The following is a 25,955-nucleotide window of genomic DNA, read 5'->3' on the forward strand; positions in this document are numbered from 1 at the left end:
GAACCATTGACCTCCCGCTGCCTGACCCGAAGCACTGCCCACTCGGCTCTTAGTCGCTTCTTATGCTTCGCTGCAATCGATTTTATTGTAACAAGCTTTACTTCGGAGTGAGAGCAAAAGAGATCACTCATAAATGAAGAACGAAAAGCTTGGAAAAGTCACTTGAGAAGTCAAAGAATGTTCTGGAACAAAAGCGCAAAATGGCCAAGCGAAAAAAATTAAATAGAAAAAAGACTAACACGTTTACAATAAACGCTATGAACTTTGTTCGAGAGCAATTAAAAACAAAATAGATCTAAATGAACAATGACGAACTTTGAGTATTTGCCAAGCAACTTCTAAAAACAAAATAAGAAAATATTTTTTTGGTGTTGGGTTTTATTTTATTTGTTGGCGTAAGTTTGTGGAATTTGTGGTGTGTGCTTTTATGGTTTTTCTTTGGTGACTGTACTTCAAATTAAACAAACTTCTAAATCAAAAAAGATCATCACTACAGAGCTGAAAAAGAACGCTTAGATGCAATCCATTTCCTCTTGGGCTCTTAAGGAAGAGCTAGTCCAAATATTTTACCTCATCGTGAATTTTTTAACTTTGGTATCGGTCATTATTATTTCTGAGTGGAAAAGCATTTTTTTTACTTAGTGAAATAAGCACACATCATACAACTGTACAAAAAAGACGACTGTAGATACAAAAAAAACTATCACTCAATTTCAATTACTATCAGCCTCTAAAAACTTTTCAAAATGTTTCAAACAGATTGGTCTCAAAAATTTCATTACAACAGGTTGCAGTGTCAAGATGGAATTCAATTATCGACTTACTATAATACTGCACGGAGCCATTTGACAAAAAACAGATGTAATTCAGGAGAAATTTACGTCACAGCCCGACATCTAAACAACAGAGCTACAATGGCTGTCAAAAAGTTGCACAAGAAGTCAAGGAATATTCTGGCACAACAGAACAAGAACGTCTATCAAAAGTTTTGCATAAAAAATACAACACACGTTTACAATATTTGCCTCCAACTTCGTTCGAGAGCAATTAAAAAGTACATTTGGAAAAACAAATGGTAACAACAATAATTGTGGATTCTTAGTAATCGCAATTTAACATCATTGGCCCAAAACGATCTGTTCTTAGCAGCCCTGTTTATTATCCGCCACAATTTTAATGCTCTTTTTTAGGCATTGAGGCACAATTTTCCAATCGAAAACAACTTTGATCTACTTCTTACCAAGATGAGGAAATCAAAATATACTTTCCAACGATAAATTACAGCATACATTCAGATTACACCATTTTTGAGATGGACAGACTTTCTGTCTTAACATCGCTAATCGGACGTTCATGCATTACTTGCTAACTTTCAGGAATGAGTGAGAAAAAATTATGTTGCTATACAAAAATTTTTGCGAAAAAAACGAAAAACTTGTTCAGGAGTGTGCCAATCAAAGATTCAATCCATTTCCTCTTGGGCTCTTAAGGAAGAGCTAGTCCAAATATTATACCTCATCTTGATTGTTTTAACTTTGGTATCGGTCATTGTTTTTTCTGACTGAAACATCATTTTTTTCCTTATTGAAACAAGCACACGTCATACAACTGTACAAAAAAGACGACTGTAGATCAAAAAAAATTACCAGTCAATATCAATTACTATCTGCCTCTAAAAACTTTTCAAAGTATTTTAAACAGATTGGTCTACAATTTTCATTACAACAGGTTGCAGTGTCAAGATGGAATTCAATTATCAATTACTATAAAACTGTTCGGAGTCATTAGACAAAAAAAAAAACAGATGTAATTCAGGAGAAATTTACGTCACAGCCCGACATCTAAACAACAGAGCTACAATGGCTGTCAAAAAGTTGCACAAGAAGTCAAGGAATATTCTGGCACAACAGAACAAGAACGTCTATCAAAAGTTTTGCATAAAAAATACAACACACGTTTACAATATTTGCCTCCAACTTCGTTCGAGAGCAATTAAAAAGTACATTTGGAAAAACAAATGGTAACAACAATAATTGTGGACTCTTAGTCATCGCAATTTAACATCATTGGCCCAAAACGATCTGTTCTTAGCTGCCCTGTTTATTATCCGCCACAATTTTAATGTTCTTTTTTAGACATTAGGGACACAATTTTCCTATCGAAGAAATCAAAATATCCCAAGTTGAAGAAATCAAAATATACTTCCCACCGATAAATTACTGCATACATTCAGATTACGCCAATTTGGAGATGGACAGACTTCCTGTGTTAACATCGCTAATCGGACGTTCATGTATTACTCCCAAACATTCACGATTGAGTGAGAACAAAAATTTATGTTGGTACAAGAAAATTGTTGCGAACAAAAAAACCTGTTCACGAGCGTGCCAATCAAAGATGTGAACGATGTTCCAATGTGAACGATGTGACGATTCGTTTCTGATTAAAAAAGAATCCTTGTTTGACCGATTTGTAAATAACCGACTAGCGTTAGAAAAATAGCTCTTGAACGACAGGAGAGGTAATGGCTTTGGTTATTGCGAGCTTAAATTTTGACAGGGTGATGGGGTGGAGGTATTTGGGTGGTAGGCATGTTGGTAGAATCTTTAGTTTGGATAGTGAGGAGGGTCTGTTATGGGATCCAAATTTCCAAAATGAGACTTTGGCCATGAGTAATTCTAGTAGTTCCGAATTACTATAGATTGAACAATCATGAACAGACTTGCTTCCGCTAAAGAACACCAATACTCCTCTTAGGAGTAGAAAACATACCCGGCAGACTGCCAGAAAATAGCCACCGTTGATTCCGGAAAATAGCCACCGTTGATTCCTATAACCACGATTGGGATTGAAAGAATAAAGACAACGAAAACATTTTAAAAGTGCAAACTATTTTCATGTCATTTCGTAGCTGAGCATACAGGTGAGAGGATACCGGGCTAGTATCAATACCAATATGTATTAGAGATGGTAAATAAGACCTATAAAAACAAAATTCAGGAAACGGGCATCTAAAATGGGGCTTTATGGGCGTTATGGGTTCCCAGACTCCATTCATTTGAGAAAAACCTGTCTTTACGATGATTTCATTGCAAATTAGTGGCATCAAATTCATTGAATCACGCCAAACCTGAATTCTACAACTTGTTACCCGTTATCTACAGATAGGAAACTAATATTGCTTCAAATTAAAACAATAAACAGAGATTGGTGGTAACAAGTAATAAAAGTAGCAACAAATGCAGACAACAATAAAGAGCTCAATTTTTTTTAAACAAATGGTCTCAAAGACAATAAAAGTATTAGCAGTAAACTGAATCCCCAAAAATGAATTCAAATATACCTCATTTGAGAGCAAAGGAGAGCTATTTTTAATGACTAAGGGACCGAACAGGAGCACACATAACAAAAAAGGCCAAATATAAAAAAGTCAAACATTTTTCAAAAAAAGCTATGATTCAAAAGAAAAAAAGATTCAAACACGACAAACCTAGTAACATATCAATACTGAGACTACGTGACCGAACAAATAAAGCAATTACAGAAATTCGCAAAATCTAAAAAAGAACTTATAATTTCCTTAAACAATTTCTGTCAAATTAATTAAAAACCTTCAGTTTTCAAATCAAAAAGAACAACTCAAAAATACCCAATAGAATGGCCCATGGGATCTATCAATAATGAAACAAAGAGACAAAAACTAGGCAACGAAAAAAAAACGACAAAATCCATAAAAAATGTTTAAACGCAAGCTGTGTCAAAGTCGTGAAAAACATTAGATTTGAATACAAACCTTTCAGTTGAACCAAATTGTGGCCCGTGATGGAAATACTTAGAGCTGTCCATGAGTAATAGAACTATGAAAGAAGAAAAACCAAAAAATCGTGTAATTTAAAACAAGTATTGTCAAATTCGTTAAAACAGTTCTATTTCAAATCAAATCAGTAAAATAATATGAAGTAACCTCAAAATAGAGCCATTAGGACCCCCTCATTAATTAGACTAAATAACGAAACAAAAAGAAAAAAACAGGCAAAATCTAAAGAATCACTTAAATTCTATGAAGTGCCTCTAAGTCTTGAAAACCATGAACTTATTTTAGTGGGGTTTAAACTACTGCAAATACGATTTATTAGAGCACACGAATCAACTTTCAAAAGTATTCGTAGAGAAAATAGCGAAAACAAAAGTTAAAATTCCGCACATGAAAAAACATTTCTCAAAAACCAAAAATCTGCTTAAACACGATTCTCTCACTTCACTTTGAAAAATCACGCCTTTTAACTACTCGATTTTTGCTCCTCTTACTACTCCAGCGTGACTAAAATCAATACTCCAATCTGACTTCTCATTGACAAGCAAAAAAGCTAAAAAGTGCAAATAGATCTTATAAAAAAAGACAGCCGGCTTTCATAATAGCCGGCTGAGAGGATGAGGGCGGCTATTTATAAAGACACGCGTGTTTACAATAACTGCCCTAACCTTCCTTTGGGAGCAATTAGAAATATTAGCTTTAATCTTATTAAGTTCATTTAATGGTTCCTGTTGTTCCGACCCCCACTTTAGTGTGGAGGGAGGAACTATATATTCAACTGGGTTTTTTTGTTCAGTCAATTTTGGCCGAGCGATATATTCATCGTAGAAAATTGTGAGTGGTATCATTAAAAAGCCCGTCCAGCGTAAAATACGGAATTAAAAACATTTTTTTGACTTTCGTGTTTTACAGCGAGTTATCGAGGTTTAAAGTTTTGTGAACATTCGACTGTTTTTGTTCACATTTTCAGTAATTTTTGCAAAAGTTTGGCACAATTCCGCTAATATAATTCAAAATAAGTTTGAAATTTTTAACGGCAGAGAGTTTTTGTTACCGTTAGAGATAAAGGAGCATTGCTGAATTGTTTGATTGAAGTTTTTTTGGCTAAAATTTTTGATAAAATTTTCAAAATTCAAACATTTTTCATAAAAAATGGCACAAAATATGCTTTTTGGTCCATTTTGTTAAAGTTTGCCAGACTTAGTGAACTAGAATCCTTAACACAGACTCCCTAATCACAAAAAGAGCGCTAGTTGCAATTAGGCGCCGTATGAAAGTCTTCTGGAATTGAAACTTTATCGTTTTTTGCATTTTTAATTCAATAATTATACAAAATGCATTTTTTTTTCAATATTTGAAGAATTCTACTCAACAATGGGTCTAATTGGCAAATAATTGAAACACTTGGCCGGTTTGCTGGGTGCGCGACAAAATCAGGGAGAATTTTGATAATATCATGGACTCTTAGAATCAGCAACTTTTTGGTTTTTATTTTGTTGCTGCCTTTTTTCATAAATATTTTGCTTTTTTTAATGTTAATTACTGAGAATATTTTTTATTCACGGCTCCGCTAACGACAGCTCCAATTTACGTAAATTTGAGGACAAATGTAGATACAGTTTGTTTTCAGAGAACCAAAGGGTTTTCATGGCTTTGATGAAGAGTTTTAATAAAATTTAACAGAATTATTGTCTTTAGCCTTCAATTGTTGGCCGTCTGATGTTTTTATTTAACCACTCAAAGATCTCAATTTTTCTCTCAAGAGGTACAAGTGAACCTCCTCTATTCATTTGGTTGTTACCTAATGTCTCTTATGTTATTGAATGTATTTGTTTTAAGAAAATTTCTGTGATTTTTTGAACTTGTCAATTTTTCATATTATTTTAGTCAACATTTTGCGTATTCTCAGTAAGTACAGGTCAACCTTTCCTTTGTGTAGAATACAAACTAGTTTTCTGGCCGATTGTGTTAACATAATGTTTTCTTGCTTTTGGTACTACGAGTTTTCAGACAAAATTTTCTGATTTTTGTTTAATTTCCCATTTTTGCTGTTGTCTTTGTTTCTTTTGTAAATTATAACATTAATTAACAATGTAGCTGAAAAAGGCTTTAAAACATTTGAAACTCAACATATTTTTGTTTTCATAACATATGGTTTGAAGGGCTGCGACACCGTTCTCTTGCAGAAGTTGGTTGAGTTTTTCCTTTTTGCCCTAAATTTGTTGTTAATTTTTGTTGTCATATGTCAAATATTGTGTAGATAAAGGTCTCAGAGGCCAACTATAGATAAAAAATGAACTTATTAACTGATATCGGTGAAAGGCTAATGGTTTTTTGACTTTCGAATTGAATTTCTAAAAAAAGAGTAATAGTATTCTTCAACTTATACCTTTTGTTCTGGTTTGCGTATTTTTTCGTATTTTACAATGTTGTATCATTTTCGTAAATAATCTTCACTATTTAGAGCTCTTATAAATGTTTTGTTGAATCAAACAATAATTTTTTTGTTGTTTAAACGTTTTGAATGATGTCTTCAGGGCTTAAACAATTGGTTTCAGAAGAATTTTGTGAAGTTTAGATACTTTTCAGGTTTTGTGGTTCTTTTTGTACTCATTTTGTGATAGTCGTTTTACAAAAAGAGGTTGTGATGGTCAAAGGAGACTCAACTGAAGATGTTATATTCTCGAGGTTAACATCTTATGAATTTAAAAGCTTCAAATCTGTGGTTTCGTAAAGTTGTTTGAAACTTATTAGTTCAGCTTGTATTTGATGTTATTTTATATTCTTATGATTTAGTCTCATTAACAACAGTCGCAATTAGTTTTCCGAGTAGTTACAAGAAAAACTGTCTACTTTTTTAGTCGAAAGCTTTTAATGGCTATGAATTTTGAAAATATTTGTTTTTAATAAAAAGTGAGGTAGATTTTTGAGATCTGCCAATTTTTTTTCTGTTAAATTGTAGCTAAGCATCTTTAAATACAATTCACAACATTTATCAATTGAAATACAATTTGCTCTTCATAACAGTTTTCTTTTCCTCAAATGGCCTTTCTTCTTGCAACAACCAGTTTTCATAAAACCAATTATTGTGATTTTTGCATATTTGTCCCTTTTTTGTAGGTTTTCTTTTCTTTTCACAGTATCACAATAATGGGCCTCATTTGATTTAGAAATGTTGTTACCTTCAAAAATTGCAAACGAAGATTTCTATTGCTTTATTGATCAGCTTAATATTTAATTGATTGGGGGGACATCGTTTTCGTGCATAATTTTTCGTGCAAATATATAATTTTTGCCAGTATTTGCCGTTCTTTTTGTAGTCGTAAGACATATCCTGGATAATGAAAGGCCTCAGTCGCTCTCTAATGAGGTATAAAAAAAAGACTCTCTCAATGATTTCATTTGATGCGTAATGTTTCTAATCAGTTCAAATTTAATTCAACTTTTTTTTTTAAAAAAAAACAATGTTTTAATAAACTTTGCCCCTTTTGTTCATTTCTAGTCGACTTGTTGCCAAGTTGCAATGAAGAAAAAGCCCATATTTGTTTCCAAAAAAGAGCCGGTTAATCTTCTGAGTATAAGTTTTATTTGATGCCATTTTGATTTGGTTATTAGTGGTTTTCAAAAAAATGGACAAGGAGTTTTGGTCGTAATTAATATTTAACTATTTGATTTTTATTGCCGTCTTTTCTGGTAGTCGTATTTTGATAGCCACAGGTCTCAGAGGCCCTCTAGAGTAGATTGTTTAATTCTTTTAGTAGTTTGTTGAACGATATGTTGATATGTTAATTTTTTTTTATCTCTTCCTCATTTGGTAGACAATTAAGTGAAAAAGGTAGATGAGCGGGGTCGGAACTTAATGTGCGAACGCACATTACCGAGCATCCTTGTTGTTATTTACATTTAAATGTGATTTGTTAAGGTTTACACTGCAGACTTTTCAGAATTCTGGTTCAGAATCTTTAAGGTATAGATGTTTGTTTGCAGAAGATAATGCTTTACCTGAGTGTGTCAGGTGAGAGGCAGCATTGTTAATTGATCTGGACTGGGGTGACAGAGGAATTTCGACGCCTTTCAGTTCAAGCCTCATCTCGCCATCTACCGCTTCGTTACTTGACATTTCTGAAACAAAGCAACACAATGCTCTTATATTGTATAACACATTCAGTGATCTAAGTCGAATTTAAGGAGTCACAAAATGGTCAAAAGTAACGGAGACTTCAAATCTGCGGTATAATAGGTACACATTTTTGAATTCCTTCTATTGTCGTGATGCCAGATTTAGTACATAAAGTTATCACACTCAAAAGTAATCATTGACCGTCTGCCTCAGTATTGTAGCGCATAGATTTTCTACATGAGTAGAACGAGGGCATACACTTCGATACAATCGGTACGCACTCGATATATTTATCCCATGGCGAATTCAAAAACAAAAGCAGCAGAACAGTGCTTTGTGCATCCAACTTTTTCAGAAAGAGTCAGCATTATACCGTTCATTCATAAGGAACAAGGCACACAATTAAGGTGAATTCATAATTTTGGATATACTACCTCGTATCTCTTCTTAGAAAGTTCTGAAGCCCAAAATAAAAATCCATCAACCGTTTCCACGAGGTTCTCAGATGTTAACGAGCAATTCGCAAGCACTAGCAAGAATTTAGTGCGGTTGCAAAATGAAAGATCATATCGATATCTTGGGTAGGGACAAACTGGGACCAAACAGTGGATAAATCACAGTGATATAGTCCATCCTAGAAAGTAACTATTAATTACTCAGGTACTAAATTATGTTTGTATTCTCAATTTCAGTTCCTATCTTCATTAATAAATTCAATTGTAAACTTAGAGAAAACAGACACATTTTCATAGCAAAAAAGTTTCACTAAAAAGCTGCAAAATTCAAGTTCAAATTTATCGAAAATCTGCTATCAATAAACATAACCGACAATGTCGAATAATTGGCCCTCGAGATTGCTCCATTTTATTTTAGCATGCTTTTAGTTTTGAGGGATAGGGGGGCTTGCAGGGGAATACGTTCACTACGGGGCCTCGAATGACGTCATTAGAGGTTACTATATACCTCTATTAAGAATTTAAGTGAAAACATGAAACCAAATTGGGCACCGAATTCACTTTAGATTACACGCAACAAAGAGACAAAAAAAGTCAAGCGCATATTTAGCGTTAAAAAGACACATAAGTTTACAATAATTGTTTTCAAAGGGAATTAATCCAAGTTTTGAACAGACTTCAATGACTTTTAGCCTCAACGAAATGACACAGGGAAGTTCTCTGCTCAAAAACTGATTTTAAGTTACGTAAAAATGGCAGCAACTCCAATTTCTCCTGAAATGACGGCGTCATTTACCTCAGCATTCTTGCAAAAAAAATTAATCTAAATATCAAGCAATTTTTTCACGGATTGAATATTTACATACATTCTTTGCCAAAATTATGAAAAATGGAAATTTCGGCTTGTTGCACATGATCAAAACAGCTCAAGTGCACAAAATGTGAAGTCTTAATCTGGCAAAAAAACTTTTCTTTGAAAATCTGAATATACTTATTTGCACAAAATTGATGTACTTACTTCAAAGGCTTTTCAAGACTCGGAGCATTTTTTTATCGGATTGGTATGTTCACAAATTAAGATTTAAAGACAAAAAAAGTCACGCTGGCTCACCTCACTCAGGATTGTGACTTCTACAGCCTCTAAATATATTATCTAAGGACAATGTCCGTCATTCAATATCAAAAGGTCTGTTTGGAACAATTTGATCTATTTTGAACACCATACCTTCTCTGCTGTATCCCCCCCCCCTAATCCACCACCATCACCCCTCATCTAACATGAAGCCCACATAACCTATCCTCGTCTTTCCTCCAAATTATATCCTCGCCTTCTACCCCCGTCACTTCTAATGTGGACAAAATAGAAAAAGTTTGTCTCCATTTTCAAAGCCTTTTTCACTAATATTAGGCAAAATAATATTGAATTTTGGGATGTTAATGTTCTGCTAATATCTTTGTTATTCTGGTGTGTATGTTTTGTACATTGCTGTCGGCAGAGTACTATTTTAAAGAGCATTTGAATTTTCTGTTTGTCACTTTTTATGAGGTTTTGATGAAATTCAATGAAGTTTAACCCCAGTGATTATGGAATTATATTCGTCTAAGATCTGATAAGATGCTGATCAAAAATCTTTATCGTGTAAGATCTTATGTGGTCTCACACGATAAAAATTCTGCCCTACGTGAACTTAAATCGTGTAAGATCTGATAAGATACTTATGAGATCTTATAAGAAAAAAATTCAATTTTGCTGAATTGTTATAAGATCTGATAAATATCTTATCAGATCTTAAACGATTAAAGTTCACGCAGGGCAAAATTTTTATCGCGTACGATCTGATAAGACATGTTTTAATGATTTCAATATTACCGTAAAACGTAGTCAACTTCCTAATAAAGTAAAAATAATCGGTCAACTAACCAGTTATGGAAAAAAATGTTTGTTGAGTCTATTTTGGCGGAAGCTTTATTCTGAGTCTCAACTAGGTACTATGACTCAAATAAGCAGTCCAAGATAATTTTCGCCTTGAAAAAAAATTCGGCCTATTTTACAATCACCGCTTCAGAAAACCCCCCTGACACTCGAATAACCCTTTCCACAATATCTTATGTCTCAAAATCGTTTATAATCACAGCTTCAGAAAACCCCTCTGACACTCGAATAACTCTTTCCACAATATCTTATGTCTCAAAAGACAATATAAGATAACTTTCGTTTAGTTGCTCTGACATTTAAGTTTTGCATGCTGTAGCTTTTTCGCTATTGTTTGAAAGCAAATCTTAAATGTCTTCAAATTGAAGAACATGTCATACTTGAAGATTTTTTTATCGTATAAGATCTGATAAAAAAAATCTTGATAAAAAATTAAAAGATGAGTCCACTAGCCTATCTATGCACGCCCTATTTATCCATACCCCTACCTACCAACTCTCTAAAAACAGACCTGACAACTGAAAATCGAACCCTACCCACAATTGAAAACGAGAAAAATTTAATTTGTAATTTTTAGAGAGGAAGATAAAAAATTGTTTCTGACGTTTCTCTGTTTTATATTTTACGATGACCGCTTTGGACTTGGATAGTTCTAGAGTTTAGTTGCGCATGTCTTCGAGTAGTCGCTTCCCCGTATTCTGCCGGTTGTTCTTAGTTCACAGCATAAATATAGTGAAAAAAAACATTCAAGGTCATTACGACTATCTAGACTTCCCTTTTAATCGATTCATAAATACATTATTATATTAATAATCTAAGAAGCTACCGTTTTTTGAGGTTTCGAATGTGAATACGATATTTTTTACTCCTCTTTTAAATGCAATTTAATAAACGCCGTGCACGAATTTTTACCTGATGCTGATTTACAAATATAGCTGTGGTAAGCGTCATTTGCTAATGAAACTAAGTAATAAGAGCTCAATGGCTAGTTTAGAGACCAAAATTGATAGAATATACCAATTTTAATTCGATTGAGCTTAAGAACGAAGCTTTCACCTCTTCTGGGAATTTGTATGGAATTTTCTTTTAAAATGTATCTGCTGGGCAAATAATTGATTAGTTCCCAGATAGAATTCTCAAAAATTTCTCCCACTCACTCACTGATAGTGCGCGTTTCAGAAACTAAAAACTGCTATTTTCTTTGCTCTTCGAATACTTCACGAACGTCTTTGCTGCTATCGTATATTATCGTACGGGACATAGCAGCAAACGTCAGGATTTCATCCATCCCCAGACATTTGAGAACTTTTATCGTGTAAGATCTTACAAATTTCTTAAAAGTATTTGTCTTATAAGTACTTATAAGATTGTGCGTCGCCTGACTAAGACTTTGTAAGACAATTTATCAGGTCTTAAACGATAAAAATTTTTTATCAGGTCTGATAAGATCTTACACGATAAAAGTTCACTTTTGTCAGATCTTACAAGATAAAAATTCTGCCTTATAAGATCTTACAAGGTAAAAATTCTGAGCACAAAAAATGTTTATCGTGAAAGATCTTATAAGAATTTTATAAGATCTTGTAAGATCACCATTCGGAAAACTATGACTCATCTTTTTGATAAGAATTTTATCAGATCTTATACGATACAAATTCTTTAACTATGGCATTTTCTTCATATTGCAGACAATTCAGAGTTGATTTCAAGCAGTAGCCAAAAAGCTACAGCTTGCAACACTTACGTGTCAGAGCAACAAAGAAAAAATTAGCTTATATTGGCTTTTGAGACTTATAAGATATTGTGAAAAAGGTTATTCGAGTGTCAGGGGCTTTCTCTGAAGCGGTGATTATCAAACTAAAAGCTAAAATTTTCTTCGAAGACCAAAACTATTTTGGAGTGCTAAGTTTAGCCATAGTACCTAGTTAAGACTTTCAATAAAACTGACGCCAAAATAGAATAAACAAACATTTTTTGTTTCATTATTGGTTAGTTGACAGATTATTTTTTACTTTTATAGAAACTTGAGTACATTTTACGGTTAATTTGAAATCACTAAAACATGTCTTTTCAGATCTTACACGATAATAATTCTACCCTACGTAAACTTTTACCGTGTAAAATCTGATAAGATACTTATCAGATATTATAAGATAATAATTCTGCAAAATTGAATTATTATCTTATAAGATCTGATAAGTATCTTATCAGCTCTTACAAGATAAAAGTTCACGTAGGGAAGAATTTGCATCGTGTAAGACCAGATAAGATCTTACGCAATAAAGATTTTTGACCAGCATCTTATCAGATCTTACACGATAATTCCAGAATCACTGGGGATTAACCAACCTATTCGTCAACTTACCTTTGAGTTGTACACAAAAAATGTGCTTAAATGCATCGACAAACAGATGTCAACAGATTTACCGATGTGTCCTATCCCGCTATTTGCAACAGGATAAGGTGAGCATTACTTAGAAACAAAAAAGTCACTCGAATAGCTTGATTAGAGCAAAAGAAAGAACGGATCATCCACGATAAATTGATGATACAACATTATGCCGCAAATACTACATGCTTTGAATAATAGTAGAGCTAATCCCTTGTTAAAAATTTGTTTCAATCGTTTTCTTCATTAATTCTTCAAAATCCAATTCCGAAACCAAATTTTCCGTAGCAGCCATGTGATCGGCAATTGTTAATCAGCATCTACAATATGTCCTCCTAATCCGGGTAGATAAGTGCATTGTGATTCTAAGTAATAAATGTGATGAACTTCTATGCAATTATTGTTCCCACCCACTTTAGTGGGGGAGGAACTATGTACTCAAACAGGTTATTTGTTCAGTCAATTTTTGCCGATGGATATATTCATCGGTCAGGATTGCGAGTGGCATCATATGAAAGCTTGCCAAGCTTTGAATGTCAAATTAAAGAGTCTGTGAATTCCGCCTTCTCCGAGGAGTTACGGAGGTTAAAGATGAGGTTAAAGGTTTAAAGTTAGCCTAGCTTCCGTTGTTTCAGATTCTTTGTAATTTTTGCTAAAATTTTGATCAATTTTAGATAAAAATGATAAAATTGTTCAAAATAGTCACATTGGTTTTACGTTTAAAGGTAGAACAGAATTGGTGAACTGTTTGAACCCACTTTTAGTGCAAAACTTTTTGTTAAATTTTTTTAAAATTTCATTAAAAATGGCATCAAATATGCCTATTTGGCCCACTTTGTCGTTTGACCGCTGGTGCCGATATAAAATTAAAAAATGCTGACACAATCTTCTTTTACTGGGATATTATGCCTCCAGAGGCTATTCATGCCTCGGGTTCCTAAGAAAAATTTCTGAAAATAACATTTTTGCAATCTTTCGGTAAATTAAACCAATATTTATTTTTAAAAAGCATAGTTTATTTTTTATGATTTTCGTTTCGTTTGACAATAACCTATTACGATATATTTAAGAACAACTCCATTTTTCATCAGCCGAGCAGGTACAGCAAGGCGAATTTTCGTCTCATTGTTGAATTTTGCCATGAAAAACCATTAGGATTTTACGTTGAGTCAGTCTTTTTTGAAATTGTTTTTCAAATTTTCGCATCCAAATTACTAGAAAATCTTTTCTCATTTAGAAGTGCAATTAATAAGAGGTCCCTTTATAATCCAATCAAGTCTAATGAAACAAAAATGAGTAAAGCTCATGGTTTTTATGGCTCCGACAAATTATTTTCGTAAATTTTTACAGGATTCTAGAAATTTTCAAGCATTTGTTCTATTTGTAGTCTTATGATTGAACCTAATCAATGAAATTTTTATTTGAGTAACTAGGGAGCTATTAACAAAAATTATCTTATGCTTTCATATGATACAATGCCGTTTTGGTAATATACAATGCTTTCTCTGATACGTATCCAAAAATCATCAATTATTTTTGATATAATGACATTTTCGACAAATTAAAATTTCGGTAACTTTTGATGGGGCGCTGCATGTTTCTTTTTTGAAATATTTCGGCTTTTTTGTATTTTTATGTTAGTAAAAGACCAGAATGATTTCAAACCAATCCCCAATTTTTGACAAGCTATAACTTCACAGGCAAAAGGAAGGCGAATGAACATCCATAATACTTTCAGCTGAAAGTGGTTTTTTGGCTTCAACATTTACAAAAAAAAGTATGCGAAATTTTCAGTTCTGCCTATATTAAGTTTTAATTTGTAGTCTTTTGACTTTGTCTCATTAATGGTGATGATGTAAAAAAGGTTTCCTAAGCGGTAAAAAGTTAAACTATTTAAAATATTTCAGTTGAAAACTTATGGTTGTTATGTCTTACGATTTTATATATTTGTTTTAAAAATACTGATTTTTTTAGATTTCAATTTCAATCTGATTTCTGCAATCTTTAAGCGTAGTCTCAATAAAGAGAGAGGTCGCTCTAAATTCTAATGTGTTATCTTGTATATTGATTAGAGCTTAAAGCGTTTTTTAACTGGATAAACCAATTATTTTCGAATAATCACTGATTTTGAAAGTTTTCTATCTCTTCCTCATTTGGTGGACAATTAAGTCAAAAACGAGGTTGGACGGGTTCGGAGCATTATGTGCCGACGCACATTACTAAGCCTCTTTGTTTATCAACTAGGCTATTTTTCATTTCTGACTAAGTGGCATATTGTTAACAGCTATCATGGAAAACGGTTACAAATTCGAGTGAAGTTTCTCAAGCAAAACGTGCATTTTGCAACGTTATTAAGTACTCTGAAAAGAATCTTACCCATATCAATCTCTGGGCCCTGTTTCCCTTCCAGATCATCGGTTTTACAGGATTCACCTCCAGCTCCAACTGCCATTGCTTCGACCATGACTTCCAAAAGAGACAGTACAGCACAAAGCTTAAGCGTCAAGCAGAACCCACAAAGATAATTTGTTCAACACTGTGAACGCCACAGCCGATGATTTACTTCATCGTCTCATCATATACTGCATCTAATGAACAGCAATTAATTATAAATTTCAAATTTCGGCAAAAAAAACGATCAAAGTTGGCCTCTTATTTTAAAAAAAGGTTCACAATTCGAATAATTTAAATTTATAGAATGAAAGAATTTACAATTTTAAAAGAAACCAATCAAAGCATGGTATATACAACTACTACATTTATGATAGCTAACTAAAATTTCAAGTGTGTGATTGAAATAATACTATTGCACGTTTAAATAGATGCACCATAAAAATTAGCTTGGCCGCTTAGTTAGAGTGGAATTAATGATTAATACTGTAAAGAGAAAAGAACAATACTGAGAAGAGAAGATCATTACAACAAGGATAATCGCGTATCAGTTGCTCATATATCACTTCAAATCATCATTTTCTGATAAGGTTATCAAAATGTAGAGATGTCAAAACAGCGCGTATTTATGGAGGCATTCTGCTCAATCCTCAAATTCCAATTTTGAACACAAATTTTGTAAGACGGCTCCATTAAAAAACAGGTTAAGAATTGCCAAATGATTGTAACGTCGGGATATTCAACTAATCCTTCAGTCAATGCAAACTTTTCAACAAATTTACGACAGCTGCTGTTGTGAGAACCGCGTGCAACAGAATTGAAGGGGATCAGAAAGATCCCACGTTAGGATCAGGACTGCTAACAAATGAACAGCGAAAATGATTGCAAACCAAAGGTTCTTGATTTGAAATTTAAGTAAAATGGTTTGTTGTGATTTAATTCGAGCGCCCAGTTCCGTTCGCGCTATAAAGTAGAGTAACTTTATCAACGTTCACTTCTTTTTAACTACAAGTAGATGCTTGAAATACTCCAGGACCAACAAAGATAATACTCCTCGATGGTTTCGTTCACTAACTCTGATTCATTTCACATACCAAACAGTTTTTGAAGAATTGATGCCTTATCAGTTGGTCGTCCTAATTCGCTTCCACGAATCTCGAATCCTGGTCATTTCACTCATTGAAGACCTGCCTTACGTTGATCTAACCCAGATCCTAATCTTGGTAGAGACATTTCTCTTATATTGTCCGCAGCCTGTTTTGGAAAAAAACCCTACTTAATTGTATATAGGAAATAAACCCCCACGGAAACAAACCTCCATTTGATTTTAACGAGCTGCGCATTTAGCGTGTTTGGTCATGCCTTAGCTGCTCATGGACTTGCTATGAAACTATAAAACCGAACAAATTATCACGACCAAAATTCAAACTGTCCGAAAACAAAAAAAAATCTGTAAATAAAAAGGAATTTTTTTTCCTCTTCAACAAAAAAATCGAGAAGCAAAACTCCTAAGTCCGGAAATCTTCCCATTGGAAGATTAATTTTGCAAAAAATTTCAAGTGTCGAAAAAATCAATTTTATATTTTCCTAGATCCGTCTGAAGCATGTTCTGTGGTGTATGGAGTAACTTACAATTATCCAAGTATCCCTACATTTACATTTTCTGATCAAGTTGAATATGTACCGATGGACCAATGTTTGTTCGTTGTTTTAAATTTTGCTTTAAAGGTGAGTCAGCCTGTTCAGCAACGCCTATAAACTGCACGTGTTTCAACGATGCACAGTAAATTTGACTTCGAGAATTGATGCTAACTCATGAAAACTTGTAAGCAACAAAAACTCTCTTCTAATTAGTGTATAGTTTAAAGTGAATAATTTTTGGAGTGGACCTTAGTAGTAATATTTACTGCATGGAAGATCGAGGGGGGTTGTACTCCCACGTAAGAGATAGGGCTGTCCTCAGGACAACCTAACCCTTTACATGCTATAGGACAACCCAAACTTTTACATGCAAAGACAACTCTCTCCTAGTTCAAGCCGAATTATTATCCAGACACTTTCCCCCTCCATTCCCGCTTTCTCCTTTTGAGGGAATTATTACTAAAACTTGACCGAAAGGGATCAATGGGATTGGGTTACTGTTTAGAAATAACTACTTTTGAAATAGTGCGCAATGACAACACCACTACGGTGGATTTGGATAGGATTCAGGAGATTTACAAGAAAGTGAAAAAGAATATTCACATTACGGCGAAAGATTTTTAAAAATTTTTAGCAACTTCTTTGTATTTGGATCGTGGCCTTGATTTGGAAATTGCATTGAAATTAAAACCGTATGGTGGATTGATTGGGATCGCGAATTCTTCGTTGGACACTTATTTCAGAAAATTTTAAAGTTTTGCGTTTGCAAGCCACATTTCACCACGTTTGTTGTTTTGTTTATGAGTACAGTGAAAAGGGACCTGGTTATTCATACGTTTTATCCTGTTCAGTCGCAAATCATTATGCGGGTCATGTGACTGGTATTGCCTTTTGTTTATACTTGAAATCTTTCAAAAAACGTTTATTTAATCGATTGGAATGTTGACTGCAGGAGTTGTTTTTCTTGATGCAAAAAATCTGTTTTCATTGTGAAAAACTAGCTATAAGTTGCAATAACTACACGGACACAATTTCATTCTTACCTCCGCATACATTCAATTCTCTTACTTTACTGAACAAAAATCTTATAAGTGGGTTTCAAAATATCTTTATTGTTTGGATTGGGAGAGAGGAGATTATCCATATCGCTATCTGAACAAATTCTTTAGAGTGCAGTGCTTCGATTTCCTCTATCAGATTTTTATCTAAAGGGGGCAGAGAAAACTGACACGTTGCAAAAATTGCTTGAAAAGTTGCAAATCTTGAGTTGTTATGCCCCAATATTGAACATTTGAGTTTCAACCGGGAGAACCCATTTTGTGACTTGCATTCAGCAACTTGCCCAAAACGACAAAAAAATCATTTGCGAGTAAGAAGGCCCAATTGTTCTACTAGTGGATGATCCATGAACAACAGTCGATTCGAAAAAACAGCACCGCCTTTACTCCAAGTAAACTTAAATTTGTCTCAAAATTTGATCGTTTACAGTTGCTAAAGGGCTGAAAATCAATTATATCTTACAGTGTTCAAGGACAAAAAAAGACAGTCGGGGACAAATTGCTTTGAGGAAACAGCAAGTTGTTTGCACTGGAGCCAAACTACAAACCTTCAAAAATATCGTTCTCGCTTAGTGTATTTAGAACCCAACCCCTTTACCTATGCCCAATCGGTCAGTTCCAGTGCAAGTGCATCTGAACGATGAAATCTACCTGCAGAAATTATGCAGCTTGTAGAACAAGGATGTGTGGATTCAGTTACGTATAACGGGATGGAGCATGACATGAAAACAAGCTATACAGTTGCTTATAAAAAAACTGGACAAAAACTCTCACTGTACAATTTATGAATATTTACAGCAGACGAAAACTAAAATTCATCTTTCAGTTTATTCCTGAATGAGTTCAACTGCTTTCCCCATGAGTTCAACTGCGGATCAGTTCGATTTCGGGGGCTGGCATAACCGACTTAGTTTTTGATGAGAATCAACAGGAAAGAAAATCTTGGAGATTTTGCAATTCAAGAGTCACGATCAGAAGTTGTTTATTTTACTTAAATAATCATTATAGACTTTCTTATTGCCGAATGTCTTATCAACTTGGTTTTTTCAAATTCGATTGCGAGGGCTCAACATTTTGGTTTTCGCTCCTCTCTTGCACGGTCGGCTCAGCGCTTGCATACTCAAAGCTATGAATAAAATTATTTCAACGAGCAACCGACTCTTCATTGCAGTGTCTGGTCCATCTTTTGACAAAATTGAACTGAATTTCAAAATGTTACTACATAACACTTTTTCACCTAATTTTCAATCATTTTTTAAATTTTATCAGCACGAGCAACCAAAGTTTTGATCCTTAGCGAAAATTGAATAAACAGTTGTAAAAAATTAAAAGCTTTGAAGTTGTCTCAGAATTAGAAAGTGTCTTCTCGTTTTTGAAGATTCATGTGAAGAAACGTTTAACGAAAAAGATTTTTCAAAACTTGCGACTGCAGGTCATCACAAAAATATACTGTTATATACGTTAAGCACAATTTATTCCACCAAAAATAGTGGTCGAGAACAATCGACTTGAATACAACAAACATCATCATTTTATTCAACTTTCTCATTTATTCATATCCTGGACATTTATTCACATCATTTATTCATATCCTGGACTGCACGTTTGAATTATGGAACAACGCTGACCTCTTCAAGGAAGAGTTTCTCAGACACGGCCTCGAGCACATCCGCAGTTTCTCAAATTAACAACATTAGATGTCGATCCCATATAACTCCGTAAGTTTTCTAAACTTGATAGTTAAATACTGTCATTAGCCGAATATAAATACACTAGCACAAATACTTTCAATTTGAAACTATCGATGAGGAAACAACAAAACACACTTTGGGCACATAAATGTTACACTACTTTAATCAAGGCCATGGGGGCAATTAAAAACAGAACCGCAAAACTAAGCCTGTTCAAGTCTTATATCACATTGGCTGTCTTGGTTCCCTACTTTAACTCTACTTAACTCTTTAAAATCACTACTTTAACTTCGAAGCAAAAGCCACATCACATCGGGCAATTACTAATGGATAAGAAACTTAAGTAAAAAGGCAATATTAAAATTATTATAACTTATCGTAATGGAGGCTTGAACTCTTTGGTGGTAAGAATGAATATCGGAACTTCGTTCGTCGCTGTCGAAACGCACCTCGTCATTATTATTACGTCCCCACGAATTTGAACATAAGCTTAATGGACATGGTTTTCTTAAATCATTTTCCACTAATGATTGAACAAAGTGTCACATTAGTGTAGCCGCCTACTTTTATACCCCTCTCTACAGACCATTTTGGCAAAACTTTATTCTACGTACACTTCACGTACACTAACTCCAAAGGAATTGAAACTTCTCAAACTGACATCAACATTTATGCCTTGCGCCTCCCAAACCAATACTAAGGACAGACCCTCGAACAAAATTACAGCATCGTGACAAGAAAGAGAGGGTTGACAGAGCACGCTTGATTTATTTCACAAAAACAAATATCTCATTACGCCACTAGCATTAGGCCCCTGCTTAAATAAATCCATAAAGAACTAATACATTCGCATTAAAATATCAAACCCTATCAATATTTTGTTACTGTCGCAAATCAGGAACAACTTTTCTTCTATTACTTTTTTGTAATGCTTTCATCACGACCTATTTCAATGAAAGCACGGGTCAGCCATGGACCAAACTGTATCATAGCATCTCCTGTTGTACTTTCTAAATCTTCCCCATTTACAAATCCCTTTACATTAAATGTCCAGGTCGCTGATTCGTTCAAACCTTGATATGACTACACCTTAGTATTAATGCGCTACACCTGTCAATAATATGACAAGTTTGACAGAAAATCTCTCACTTCAAACAAGCTACCTCAAACTGCTAAATCGTCATTTAGGTCGACTATCTGCTGATTCCTTACTTCAAGCGGCACCTTCGGCCTACCACTTTCCCTAACCAGACCCCCTCCGGCCCTCACTTACTTCAGATCTTCCCACTTATTAATGCTAGTGCTGTCTGTACTTGGCCACCAAATCTGCCGTTATTTTGGGTAGATCAAGCAATTTTTTTCTAACAAAAAGTTAATACCCTTAATCATACCTTTCTGCAGACTGACTCCATAATAAATTAGAACACTTTATCCCCCGTAATTGTCTCGCTATACGAATATTACTCTCAAATAATATATTTAATTTATCCATAACTGCAATGTAGAACAAAAAAAAAACAATTCTCTAAATCAGATTTGAAACAGTTCAAAAAAAACTAGTTGAAATCCCCCATAAACAATATCCGTCACCAGTAATTAATCGAATTTATTACATATATTCCAATGAAGTTCAAATCTTTGAAAAACAATCACTGTTCCAATTCATCGATTTCTTAATTTCGTTTAACTCCACTTTTTCTGAGCCAAGAAACCTAGTTAAAAAGACACTTGGGAATCGCCTTAATTAACACTTTAAAAGAAGTCTCAAAAAAGCTCTATTAACTCAGCTTATAATCTTCACTACTACTATTGCTATCACTTGTACAATCTGCCGGGTATTTTCCTGCATTACAGCACTACAATTACTACCACAGACGTGAAAAATAGTTGTGAATATAAAACTTGGGGCTCCAGATGCCTACACCAACACACCACATGCCGGTAATACTACATAGCTGACATTCCCACCTTCAACAATAAATGTACTCTGCTAGCAACACATGACAACGGACTCATTTGTACAAACCTTCTCACATGAAAAATTGCATACATGAATAAGAAAAAGAAAGAAGCAACTTAAGCATCTCTCAACTAAAAAACTTGACGAAGCTTGAAACAGAGACTCAAACTCATCACTTAATGCAAGCCTAAATAAATAGAAACATTGTTAAAAAAAAAGAAACAAAGACCGCACTTGAAACTCAAAGGCTAGGACGAACCAACATAGGAGCTCACATTGGAGAATTACCATAACACTCATGAATGCAAAATGGGTTACAAGCACATATTAGTCTTTGAGTCCAAACTAAAAAATTTTAATTCCACTAATTTTGGTCTTGATCCAAAAAATAAACACAATCGAAGAAAAATTCTGCTGGATCTCTTAATGAAATGTGGATTAAAACAGCTGTATTAAAGAATGATTGGAAATGTACGAAAAAAATTTACCAAAAAGGCAAATTTGCAACTTAAGAAGAATCAAATTGGTAGCTTTAGAAAAGTTTCTCAAAAAATTGAGTAATTAATGGGACACACCGTTAAAAAATATAATTCTTCACTAAAATTTTTTTTCGCGATCAGGCAAAATATCACATTCCCCCTGGCCGCGTTCCGGTAATCAACCAAATCTTGAACAGTAAATTACATCACATAGCGTCTTTTTATAAATCACAATACAAAATACGCTTTTTAATTAATTTAAAAACAAAAATCTTTAGATTTCACTTTCACATTGCTAATAAAAATAAGCTCAGAATGCGTTTAAAATCCCCAATTAAAAAACTTATGCTGCACTCACATTAGAGAGTTAACATAAAACTCATGAATGCAAAATGGGCTAAAAACATTAGGCCTTTAAGTCCAAACCAAATTTTAATTTCACTAACTTTGGTCTTAGAATCGAAAAAAACTCTGTTGGATCTCTCAATGAGATGTAGATTAAAACGGCTGTATAAAAGAATGATTGGAAATGTATGAAAAAAATTTACCAAAAAGGCAAATTTCCAACTTAAGAAGAATCCAATCGATAGCTTTAGAAAAGTTTATCAAAAATTTGAGTAATTAATGGGACACGGTGCTAAAAAAATAATTCTTCACTAAAATTTTTTTCCGCGATCAGTCAAAATGGCACATTTCGCGCGGCCGAGTTCCGCTAATCAACCAAATCTTGAACCGTAAATTACATCATATCGCGTCTTGTTATAAATCACAATACAAAACACACTTTTTAAATAAATTAAACAAAATTCTTGTGCCTCATCTAACATTGATTTCACTTTCACATTGCTAATAGAAATAGGCTCAGAATGTGTTTGAAATCCCCAATTAAAAAACTGATGCTGCACTCCAGCTATCAGGTATCTAATTACGATGAAGGCTATTCACTACGATTAAGATGGTGCAATACTAACAGATCATATGTTGCAAAAGGAGCTATCATTGCTGATCCCAGAATTGAATTTAAATTGGAAAACAGCACAAAAAAATTGAGGAAAAACTTGTCGTGGCTATGAGATCACAATTAAGAAGTGATCTCATGTAAATAAGACGTTGCATACTTGTTTTCTATATTTTATCTTAGTTCTCTTACCTTCATTTGTGCAGTCGAAAAAAAGGCACCATAAACAGGGAGCCATTAAACAGAATTTTATTAGCAAGACTCTGGGTCAGAGTATTTTGTCCCCCCATTCATCACACCAGTGAACTAAAAAGCAAGAAGCAGTATCTTCTATAGTACTTTTTAAAATTACCTCATCCTTCCCGCTGCTGTTCCCATTAAATTATGGAACTAATCGCTATAAGGTTACAGGTATTTGTCAAACCATTTTACTGCACGAGTTGCAATCTACACGTACATAAAAATATACACCCTTGTTGCAGCAATAAAAATATTATTTTGTTAATTTGAATGCTGTCTGCAGTATTATACCAAAGCCTATTTCACAAATCTACTGTTTGTCAATAACTCTTCACAATTTTTTTTCTGCTCTTTAGTACGTTATACGAACTCAGTAGCACCATCATTGATAAAAAGTCGGCTGCATGGCAGCAATTGAGGAGAATAGTTGCAATGCCTTGTAATAGAGTTCAAAAAATAGTGACATTTTGAAAATTCCAGACAATGCCACAAAAGTTGAAGTTGTGCTGAGCATCAGTAGCACAACTTGAAAGTTGCTCGCAATTTCAATGGCATAAAAATTTTTTGAGAAAATGTTGAAATCTGCGTAGTGTTTTTCAGGCGCCCTCAATCATTCACATTGAGCGCAATTGGAATTCCCGAGCCTCTTCAAATAAGCGCTTCAGAAACTACTCCTGGACAGAAACTTTATAATTTGTAAATCTTTGGGTCTTATCCCAGGCCTTCAACAGTTCATTTCAATCTGACTCTCCTAAAAACTTAAAATGATGCGCGCGATAACTTTTGTAGTGAATTTGAAAATTTACGAACAGTTATTCTGACTTAAGGAACACATGTGCCTTTTGGTATCATAAATTTGTTCACTGGCCAAATGGAAGTTAAAAGTCCGGATTATCAGTTATTACTGATTTGCGACTACAAAGATAGCGGCTTTCAATTGTCAGTTAGAAAAAGCAAAAATTACAGTAAATGGTGATGTCCGGAGATTTGTAAAATTGCGGTTTGTCAAAAACATCTGGAAGCAATTAAAAATAATGATAAATGGCCAGTGTTAAAATTCTAGGTTGATCAAAATGAGTCTGCGATTGACAGAACTAAGCCTGCTGGTGTTGTAGTATTTGATGATAACCCCTCGATGGAGGATGAACCAAATGTTGTTGAACCTTTTGGCGATTTCATGTTCCTGGGACCTGGTTGTGCCGAAAATCAGACTGGCGAAAGCTTCGACACGGATGCAGGCCATCAATTCTTTTCTGTTGAACCTACAAGTGAACGTGTTTAGAATTCCTACAAATACAACTGTTCAACGTTTTGAACAGACCAAAGTCCCCTGAAAAAGGGAATCTCAAATTCCGAAGATTTATCCAATCTTTTGTTGCCAGGAACTCAAATACGTCAATTTCTCTGATGCAACCCGAATCTTTGTTGTTTCCTTCAAAAATTTTTAAGCAGTTTAATGATGAAAGTGTAGCAGGTGCGCTGCCATTTTTTCTTTCTGCGTCTGGTTCCAAGTGCACCTCTAGCGGTTTTGCTGGAAACTTGTAACACTTTAGCACACGCACAACAGATGTTTCTATATTGACCATTGCGAATCATCAATACATTCAGTTTGGCGTAGACTGCCTCATCAACTTACAGTTGAAAAGCACCCATTCTAAGGTTTTTCAACGTGGCTTACAGTCGCTGAAGCTTTCTAACGAGGCAAAAAGCAAGTGTTTGTTGTTTAGCAAGTGTTTGACTGCTGTGACCAATGACACAGAGAAGAGTGAACGGCAGCTTTCCTCCGCTATTGCGAGCATGCCAGTAACTTTCTTACAATCACCTGCAATCGACGGCAGCACCCGGCAACAAAGCACTGTTACCAGTAAAGCAGGCAATTACTGAATTTTACAAGAACTGTGTTGAAGCGATCAAGCAGTCTGCTTACTTATATGGCAACTATGGTTTCGTGTTGGAGTCGCATTGTTAAACGTCTCTTTGATCTGATCCTGAATTCGCCTGAATATTTACTTGGTAAAGTTGTAAAAATTTGGGGTCGAGCCGAATTTCAGACAACGGCCGGCAATCTCTCCCACTATCAAGTCCTTCTATGGGTAGAGCCTGGCACTTTTGGCATGGACGAACTAATCCAATATTCAGAGAAATCAATTTATCATTCACAGTAATGAACGAAATTTTTAAGTCGACTCTTATTTTGATCCAACCGGAACAAGCTTTTTGTTTTTGATAACATGATTAGAACCCACACTCATAGCTGCGAGAAAAGCGGATACCGGTGTCGAAAAAGTCAGGTTGTTGTGGGGAATATAATTTGTTGAACACCACCGAATCTCCAACTGAAAATAAAAATTAGGCAGCAGTAACCTGAAGATGCGTTGACGTTGTTAGAAAAGATCAATTTGATCGGGAAAAATCAGTTTGGTGAAAGAAGTTTGTGGTCCACTGATCTTCGAAAAATTCATGTACGCAGCGGAGTCAAGAGAACATATTTTGCAAACATCTAGCTAACTGAGTCCAATGTTAATCTGTTGAGGACAACTCTTCGTTTTTCCAGTAGTTATCTCTCCAGCTACGCCGGAAAAGCTGAAGAACACGCGGATGCCACAATAAGAAGTGGATCTGATGGAAAATCTTTCAGGCTCAGAGATGACGGCATTCAGAATAAGAGGCTAGCTTCTATAAAATTTGCCCTTGAACGCGAGAAAGAGAACAGTAGACCTGTTAAAGCTGTTCATTGACAACTGCTGGCTATAAGAGAAAGCATTTTTTGACTTCTGGGAGAGCCCTACAAATATGATTTTCAAGCAAGTTCAAAATGTGCCTGTA

The 25,955-nt window shown here is 34.5% G+C and overlaps 1 protein-coding gene across 1 annotated transcript in view; it reads right to left on the reverse strand.

Moving 5' to 3' along the window:
• Nucleotides 1–25,955, reverse strand: part of LOC142339346 (uridine-cytidine kinase-like 1) — a 377,161-nt gene that overhangs the window by 51,326 nt on the left and 299,880 nt on the right. Inside the window, exons 2-3 of the mRNA XM_075389333.1 lie at nt 15,088–15,301; nt 7,817–7,936 (exon numbers count right to left, since the gene is read on the reverse strand). Coding sequence (XP_075245448.1) covers nt 7,817–7,936; nt 15,088–15,175 — 208 coding nt within the window. The 5' untranslated portion in view covers nt 15,176–15,301. The remainder of the gene's footprint in view (nt 1–7,816; nt 7,937–15,087; nt 15,302–25,955) is intronic.

The sequence above is a fragment of the Convolutriloba macropyga genome, chromosome 5, assembly GCF_964194025.1.
Source record: "Convolutriloba macropyga chromosome 5, txConMacr16.3, whole genome shotgun sequence".
In the NCBI taxonomy this organism is placed as follows: Eukaryota; Metazoa; Xenacoelomorpha; order Acoela; family Convolutidae; genus Convolutriloba; species Convolutriloba macropyga.